At 37.3% G+C, this 8,984-nt stretch overlaps 1 protein-coding gene across 1 annotated transcript in view; it reads right to left on the bottom strand.

Annotated features, from left to right (window-relative positions):
- Nucleotides 1-538: 538 nt before the first annotated feature.
- LOC104542915 (alpha-1,6-mannosylglycoprotein 6-beta-N-acetylglucosaminyltransferase A) overlaps nucleotides 539-8,984 on the bottom strand; it is a gene marked incomplete at its 3' end in the record, with an annotated part of 43,721 nt that continues 35,275 nt past the window's right edge. Inside the window, exons 9-10 of the mRNA XM_010187381.1 lie at nucleotides 4,636-4,769; nucleotides 539-672 (exon numbers count right to left, since the gene is read on the bottom strand). Coding sequence (XP_010185683.1) covers nucleotides 539-672; nucleotides 4,636-4,769 — 268 coding nt within the window. The remainder of the gene's footprint in view (nucleotides 673-4,635; nucleotides 4,770-8,984) is intronic.

Below are 8,984 nucleotides of genomic sequence, written 5' to 3'. Positions count from 1 at the left end.
TTATTCTGCAGCTCTCGTCTGCAGATGGAGGACAATGCAGCAATTGCAAAATTTTAGAAACAAAACTCTGAAGCTATTACAGGGAGCGAAAATGAGATTGAACACTCCCAAGGTCTTTAGTGAAACACAATTTCCAGTTAAAAATGCACAACATTTTTTATTGTAGCATAAGAAAATAAATAACTGAAAGGCACATCTGCTTATGACTGCTTAAAATTCACAAAGCCTCTGACACCTTCAATTTCCCATTACTTTTAACGGCTTCTGCATTTTCCAAAATTATTGTTATATCAAGACTATAAAAACTTTCTATTCTATCAGAAAGGTGTGCATAAATAGCAAAAGATCCACATCAATTTAGACAGAAGCTTCCTCCTCAGAAAGACTTCACAATTTCAATTTAATTATTTAAATTTGTTTACTTTCAGAAAAAGAACTTAATAGATTTAGAGAGAAGGGTTACTTGTAAATTTAGAGTTATGCTTTATTATATTGATCAAAATAAATTTGCTGAAGTATACAAGTATAGAAAACTCACCTTCCAGAAATTATCTACTTTGCCATATACGAGAGATTGATTCTGCCTTTTGATGTCATTAATGTGTTTAATGTCGCTGGAATTCAGATGCTGCTCTACCACAAATCCAAGGAAGCTGTTATCTGGAGTGTGAGCTGCAAGAAATGGAGCATATTTAAAATCTTTTAAATTACCAGTTAGTGTTACAAAAGCATGAATGTTGTCAGAAAAGTAGGTATAAGGAACATATTATTCAACAGATCACTTCCTTCATATTCATACTGAGAGATACATTTGCTTGCTTTATTATCAAAAATAGTCCTTATTAAGTCTTGCTGCATGCGTCTACTGAAGTAAGCAGCTATTTTCTGGCTCTTTTCTAGCAATAAAAATTCTGTAGCTGGACCAAGGCCAGTGATAATGCTTTTCTTGTGTGCTGCGCTTTATTGTATTCTTAGAGATAAGAGAACCAGTAGAAATCCAGCTTGACAATCTCAAAGATGCAGTATCAACAATCTGAAAAAAGCCTGGATTCATGCTTGTTAACAGAGCTGTATATTGCTCAATGTCATAAATACATTTTAGTAAATCTCTCAGGTTCACCTCCTATATTAGAAGAGCCAGCACCAAGCATCCAACTCGCTGCATATTATCCATGCTAATTACTAGCCTACAACATCACGCCATGCCAGTCAGAATACAAATTTCACTGCCTAATTCACTCAGATACATCTATCATAAAATATTGATAGTTAGCAAAATTGTTGTGTGAACCCAGTGCCCAGACAAGTGCATGCAAAAGGTATGCAATTATTCTTAAGCCTCCACTAGTGTTTTTCCAGCAGTGACATCCAGCAGCAGTAGCCACTGTTCTCCTCCTATAAAGACACAGCCCTGCAGCCTCATTAAAATGAAGGGTCTGGTTTTTTCTCTTTGTAGATACCGTGTTTAATTCCAGGGATGGACTCCTGTATTGAAGGCTTCAGGTAAAAATCTATCCCCACTGCCTAAAAATTACTCCAATATGTGGGATTTTTGCACCTTCTAAAATATGTCATAGCCTCACAAGTTTACACAGAATTAGGCTGCAATAAACACTAGGAACTCCTTTATAAGCCTCCCTTTTAAATTCTGGCACATAAGCTGACAACTTCTTACTAAACACACTTTGCAAAGTTAAAAAAACTCCAAATAATAAAAAGAAAATAACAACCCCAGACACTTACAATAGATGAAATGCTAAACCTATGGTCAGAGTTCTTAAAAAGTAAATAAGTAAAGAAAGAAAGAAATCTAATGCAATTATGAGGTTCTGCTTTTTGATTTCTGAAAATCAGCCAACTGGATAACGCAGTAGAACAGAGAAACCATACACAGTGTACACTTCCCTCTGCCATTACACTCAGCATTTCAAATGACAATCACTCTTATTCACAAAAAAATGCCTCAGCAACAGCTAGGCCCTCACTTAGACCCAAGGATTTTGTAGAAGTTAGCACAGCAAATGGCACATTGCAAATATGCCTGAAAAGGGACATTTTTCCATCCTCTCATATTTTAGGATGAGAGATTGCATTCAAAGGAGAGGCGAGGCAGTAGATGCTCAGAAGAAAAATAAACCTTTGTTAAAGTTAGCGCTTAGAACTGGTGGAATTCAGTGCCTCAAACAGCACTGGCAGGAAGCACTCAGATGGGTTTTTAAGCCAGATCATGCAGTTTTAAAAGTACCAGTACTGTTATTTTGTGTAAAAGAAATTAAATAAAAAACATTAAAAAGGGTAAAAAACTCCCTTGTGCTTCTGGAAAGCTCAGAGAACAGTCATGCATTTGGTAACATGCCACAGGTTTGAATATGGCTTGCTTGTTGCTCAGTAATAATTTTCTGCCCTTATAATCAGAGTTCTCAAAACATAATAGAGTCTGGGGATCTTGGGAAGCTGTCCAGGGTTCCAGTCTGTCCTAAAATCTTCACTGACGCAGAGCATGCAGTTTTAATCACCACCCCATAAAGACGGTGCTATCTCTGCAGCAGAGAACGAAAACAAAAATAAACTTTAAAAACTGCAGTACACCGACTCCTCTGCACCTAGTACAAAAAGCAGCAAAATCCTTGAATAATCCATAGCACTGGAATCACTCATGCCTCAGAACAACTTTGCTTGCAATCTCTCTCCCGCTTTTCCTGCAAAGGAAAATCAGCAGTCACTTCCATAGTAAAAATTGGAAATGGTTATTTGTTGAAATTCCAATATACTCATACTGCTCTAGAAATTCATTATGAAGTGCTTTGCTCTGAACAAGAGACTGCCACAGTAGTCTACACTGCCTCAACAGAGATCTTCTCTGTAATGATTTACTTTCTTCTGCATTTCATGGAGTGGGATTGAGGAGTGCATGCACACTGCTGTGCCACAAGTGTTCACAAAATACTTTCCTCAAGAGCATCATCACCCTTGGTGCTATCTTGAACAGGACCTCACGCAGAAATTTCCCAGCAGCTGGACTACTGAAATATAGCACAACTGAGCTTTTGGCTCCTTTTTCATTTAGGACATAAACCAATAAATATTAGCAAACCATGCGGGTGTGGAACAAGCTCTGCTTGCTAATGTCCAGGCTCAAACTCTGCAGCCACTTCCAAGTCACATTTCCCCACCAGGCGTTTTGTTACTTGCTTTGAAATAACTGTGAATGCAGTCTTTTATCTTTCGAACAACCTTCATTTATATTTCTCTGGAAAAACTTACACAGCAAATGTTGACAGACAAAATATGCCTCTCAAGAATTTTACAGTGCAACTGAAATCAAAAGCATGTCAGCCAGACAGCAGCATGTATAATTCTGCTATGAAAAGCAGAAAAGTTTGAAAGGCTTGACTATGAAGTCTGATGAGAGAGAACAGTGTATGCCCTGGCCTTGGTCACAGACAGGGACCACCATGAAACTTTAGAGCTCAGGCTGGTCACTACCAAGTGTTTCTTTACAGATCTGGGCTGAGATGCTGCTGCACACAACAGCATAGAATCATAGAATCACAGAATGGTTTGGGTCGGAAGGGACCTTAAAGTTCATCCAGTCCAACCGACCCCGCCTGCCATGGGCAGTGACACCTCCCACCAGCCCAGGCTGCTCAAAGCCCCGTCCAACCTGGCCTTGAACGCTTTCAGGGAGGCGGCATCCACAGCTTTCCTGGGCAACCTGTGCCAGTGTCTCACCACCCTCACAGTAAAGAATTTCTTCCTAATATCCAGTCTAAACCTTCACTCTTCCAGTTTAAAACCATTCCCCCTCATTCTATCACTACCTGCCCTTGTCAAAAGTCCCTCCCCAGCTTTCCTGTAGGCCCCCTTCAGGAACTGGAAGACTACAACAAGGTCACTCCAGAGCCTTCTCTTCACCAAGCAAAAAACCAGATTTTAAAGATAATTTAACAATGCTTCAGCCATCAACAACAATGCTAAAATCTACAACTTTTTTTTCCAATAATTTTGTACACAGCTGGCAAAAAAAAATGTGAATCAGTTCACCTCAGGCTGAATGGTCACAACATGAAAACAAGCTTGGTGAAAATTTTGAGAAATCCACCAAAAATAGAGACAAAAAAACCTATTTTTGCTGAGTGCTAGTTTATCAATATTGAATGCAAAGAAATAACAAAGGCATTGCGTTGCTCAGTTGCTGTGGGGAAAAAAGCAGAAATACAACAACATAGCCATGCACTTCAATGTAACATGATGAAATGCAAGAGTGCAGTTTATAAAACTGCAATATAGTGAGTTCCTTAAAAACCTATTGCTCCATAGCAGGATTTGAGAAGGCAAAACTAACAAAAATCTCACTGACATTGAAGGAAAAGTCAATCTCCACTTCACACAGGTTCCCTGGTAATTAAGTTCCCTACCATTTTTTATATTAAGCTGATATTGTTATTTTCTGATTGTTGCTTGAAGGCACAATTGAGCTTTTGCATTAGACACTTATTGACACTTATTATTCTGCCCATTTAGCAGCTGCATTTTACTAAGACATGAATTTGTCTTTCATAACACAAAAATTCTTCTTAATAACTGCATTTCTTTTTAAAGCTCCAAATTATTTATAAAGAGAGGGATACTTACGGAACATTGTATAAAACTGCTGTGGATTAAGGTTCCACTTTCCCCATGGTGTCTTGTGGCCTTTAGACTGGGCATAATGGGCATGGTTAAACTCTGGTTCAGTTCCAAAGGAATCCAAAACTCTCAGCATACACCTAAAAGAAAAAAAATAATTGACTGTAGGTACACTTGCACATGTATATAGAAACATGTGTGTATATATAGAGTTGTTATAATTAAGATGTGGTTTGTTTCTGTTTGCAACTGTAGACTATTTATGAACTGAAGGGACATTTTAATTTCAAACATTTCTGTTCTCATTACATGCTCAAAGACGATCAACAAATTCAAGGATATATCAGACATTCAAATAGCAACCCTGGAGCTTTTCTGGGGTTTCTTTGTTCTTACAGAATGAAGTTATGCTTTAATGTCCAAGTAGTGCTTGTTGGAATGCTACTGTGGTCACCTTCCTGGGGCTCTCAAGTAGAATTTAGGCAGAAGAAGAGAGGATTTTTCATCTATTTCCTGATGTTCGCACCCATTACTACAAAACCAATGCAACAGCCAAGCGCCACATGCTAAGAAGATCAGAATGGAATAGTAATTTATCTTTAGGCAAAATAGTCTTCAGGTTTGGACTTTTGGGTCAATTAGATCTACTGAAAAAGCACTGAAGACAGTTTAATTTGCTGAATGTTTGCAGTCAGACAGGCCACTTATTTGTTTATGAAATATTTTCTCACAGACTTTTGGAAAATACAATATAAAAAAGTCAAGTATCTGCAACAACCTTTCTGAAAGAAACCTTGGCATTGTATTACAAAGGGTCTGGGATGAAAGATTCACACTCAGTCCTTTATTTAAAGTCTTGTTAATTCCTTGTAAAAAAATGACTTCATTTACAAGTAACCCCTTTCCAAAAAGAGCCCACAGTACACAAAAGGCAAAAAAAGCTTCAGTATGAAGAAGGTGGCACACATTGTAGCATCCAGATTCCAGAAGTTATGTTTCCAAAATGCTGCCTGCCCGACCTTTGATATGGCTTGGACAGGAACATTACAGCCGTCATACTGACCATTAGCTCCACTGCAAATAATTTGGATTACATGGCTCCAGAGCTGCTGACCCTACCGTTCTTCAGCCCTCACAAAATTTTCTGAAAAGACATATATATGATGTGTTCCTACACCATGTGCCACTGTGTAATGAGGACATGAACTCTCATCACTGCACACAAATCGTTGGTCTTGTACGTGCTAAGGAAGGGACACAACTGGATGGGTGGCAGAAAAGGGAGACAGCTGCAAAAGTTACCGTTAAAAATGGCTATATTCTTCTGTCTTCAACATTTCCCATGCCCAAATTGTGTATATATATATTCCGTTCAGTAAAACGTCAGGATTTTGTCTTTAAAATATGAAAGAACTTAGCCCGCAAAAGGTGAAGGAACTTAGCTCCAACAATTTTTCAGCTATAAAGATTAAAGTATTTAGTCCCCAAAAAATATTTACGTATTCTTATATGTTGTTCCTTTGTCTGAAGTATCCATTAAATTGAGAAATAGAAAAAAGCAACAGCAACTTTTAAACTCTTATATGAAATGGCACCTTTGTATTTGAAAGTACAAAAAGAGCAAATTTACTTTTTCTTTACTCTTCACAAAGGTCTTTCAAGCAAAAAGAAAGTAAAAATATACAACACATTATGATTCACCAAACAACAAAGCTGACAGATTAGTTTCTGTGCAGTGTTTTATGTCAAATGTTCTCAATGAAAATATTTTACAACAGTGGCAATTATCTCTGCATCATACAAAATACTCCAGCAGGACCAAAACAACTTCTGCACTGATGAATCATCCAGTATTAAAAGCCCTGTTATTTCTTGGCAAGCCTTGAAACAAAATTCTTATCAAATATACAGCTTTTGGCCAGGTACTTGAGTGCATGGGAATGAAAAATGGGTGAAAGCTACTGAAAAACTGCAAAGTTACTGAAGTTTGTCAAATTCTATACGTCAGGAGCACTAGAGCGCACGTGATCATCTCAAAGTGCGCCGTTTCCTCAATTTTCCCTGTATTCAGATGTAAGGTCTGTAGCGCTGATTGTTCACAGGGATTTACACACAGGGCTCTGAAGCAGGACAGGAAACGTGATGCAACAGAAACCAAGCTAAAGCAGGAAGCAGGGAAAACCCAAAACAGTCAGAAAAGGGAAAAAAGATCACAGCAGAAAGTGCAAGTGTGTGCAGAAATGGTTTGAGAAATCAAACATTCAAGTGGTGAGCTTAATCCCCAAAATGCAGCAGAAAAGAACTGGTGAAGCAAAGATTTAAAATTTATAAGCGAATGTAATTAATGACAGTTATGCTGAACTGATATTTTAATATACATAGGAATGCCTCAGTTGTCTGCCCAAGTACCACATTCTCCATTTGTTTCATTTAGTGGTTTAAATCTCTTTTAATTGAACTATTTTAAAGCAACATTTTTATTTTATATATTATGTTTTTAGATTTCTAAGCTGAAATAATTAATTTTCAAAATGGCAAACCAGTATTTGTTCAAAGCAGGGATATATTTTAAATAAAAACGTTAATTTAGTATATTTTCAACTTTAGTTTTTCACTCAGTTGCCCCCTCTTTCCTAAAATGCCACCTAGCTTTAGCAGGAAGTTGCAGAGAACGTCTTAGAATTGGTGTCAGACCGATATATCCAATTAAAATCTTCTAACATATAAGAAGTGACAATTTTTGAACTTTTAAAAAAAAGAAAAATTAGGCAAAATTAACCTATGATTAGCACTATTTTTAAGTGGCTGTTTTTCCATAAATATTGGGCATAAGCACAATCTTAACTGGGCTGTTCTAGTGGAAATATTGATACACATTTATTCGTATCCTTCTCCTACCTGAGATATACCTCATCTTTGTCTATATGAGCAATGCTGTCCAGCACAGGTACAGATACATGCACTCCAGATTTTTCTGGCTTATACCCAGCCAGCTCAGATCACGAGCAGCTCATGTCTGCCTAGAGAAATCCTTGCAGAGACACACATTAACTTTCAGGCTGCTCAGTAGTTGCATTTAAAATGTAAAGCCTTAGTCAGAAAATAACCCTCTTAAAACAGATGTATTCTAGAAAACATGTAAGAATCAGGAATGATGCTCATTTTTCAGAATAGCTGTCATGTTAATTTATTTCAAAAATAAAGCCAGTTGGATTTTTGGCATATGGGAATGAGTCAATGCTAGAGAGACTGTAGAAAAATGAAAAAATATCAGGTTCTTATGTGCTGTATGGAGAATGCAGTTACTAAGAAAGGTAATGAGCCACACTCCTCAAACTATATTAAGCTACTAATTTTTATGTTGCTTCATTAAACATAAACTGCGTTCAAATATCCAGACTTCAAAACTGAAAAATACTGCACCTCCAGGCATTCTTCTGCTTGAAAATAAGGTGCACTCAAAAATGAGATCTGTTTTGCTATATTCATGCTAGGTTACTGCACTAATTATACCACAGATAAAGCATGTACTATCGAGAGTCATTGGTGCTACAGATCTCAGACACAGGGATCAGTATTTCAGCTGTTCAGAAATACCTCTCAAAGCAGCAGGGTCATTCTTTTGAGCTAGCAGTTCTAGAAACCTGGTTTGCCTTTACCAAAAGTTTCCTCGTGGCTCAAGTTCACTCACAAAGATTACAAATGGCACTCTTATCAACAGGCAGTTCTGAAGGCACAGGTGTATTCTACCACTCTACTCCAATCTGAAGCAAATGAACGAATTCTAATTTATTTGTATTTGAGTCTGCTCTGCATAAACCAGACTGAGCTGAAAAACTGTATGGCATAAATCAAAACACTTCTGTCAAGTCAAAGAATTATTCTTATCGATATTAAATGCAACTGAATGAGAAAGTAAAGTTTGTAAAGAACAAGGACTAGAAGACAGCTTTTTAATGATAACGCTTATTTTCTAGAGTGAAATAAACAGACATATTATTACGCTCTTACACTAGACTTATTAGTTTTAACTTAAAAGTACTTTGATGACAAAATTTATGAGGTAACTTATGATGCTGAGAGGAAAAAAGAGTGACTGGAAGAGGATCTTCAAATAGGAGATAGCTTGCTTGACGCAATGGATTAATTCTCCTGCTCTAATCAATTCTGGTTCTCTCTGCTAGACTCTAAACCTGAGAAACAGTATCAAGTACTTAGAGACATTCCCAGCAAATGCATGAAGTTTGATGAAAGGTCTATAAAACCTGAATTATAAGGAATGATCCAAACCTACTTTTCAGCAAAGGTATGGACTAGATGAGGACCCCATCCACCCCATGAAATCAAATATTGTA

Source organism: Mesitornis unicolor, unplaced genomic scaffold, assembly GCF_000695765.1.
Source record: "Mesitornis unicolor isolate BGI_N332 unplaced genomic scaffold, ASM69576v1 scaffold19606, whole genome shotgun sequence".
Taxonomy (NCBI): domain Eukaryota; kingdom Metazoa; phylum Chordata; class Aves; order Mesitornithiformes; family Mesitornithidae; genus Mesitornis; species Mesitornis unicolor.
This window is presented reverse-complemented; position numbering and strand designations above follow the sequence as displayed.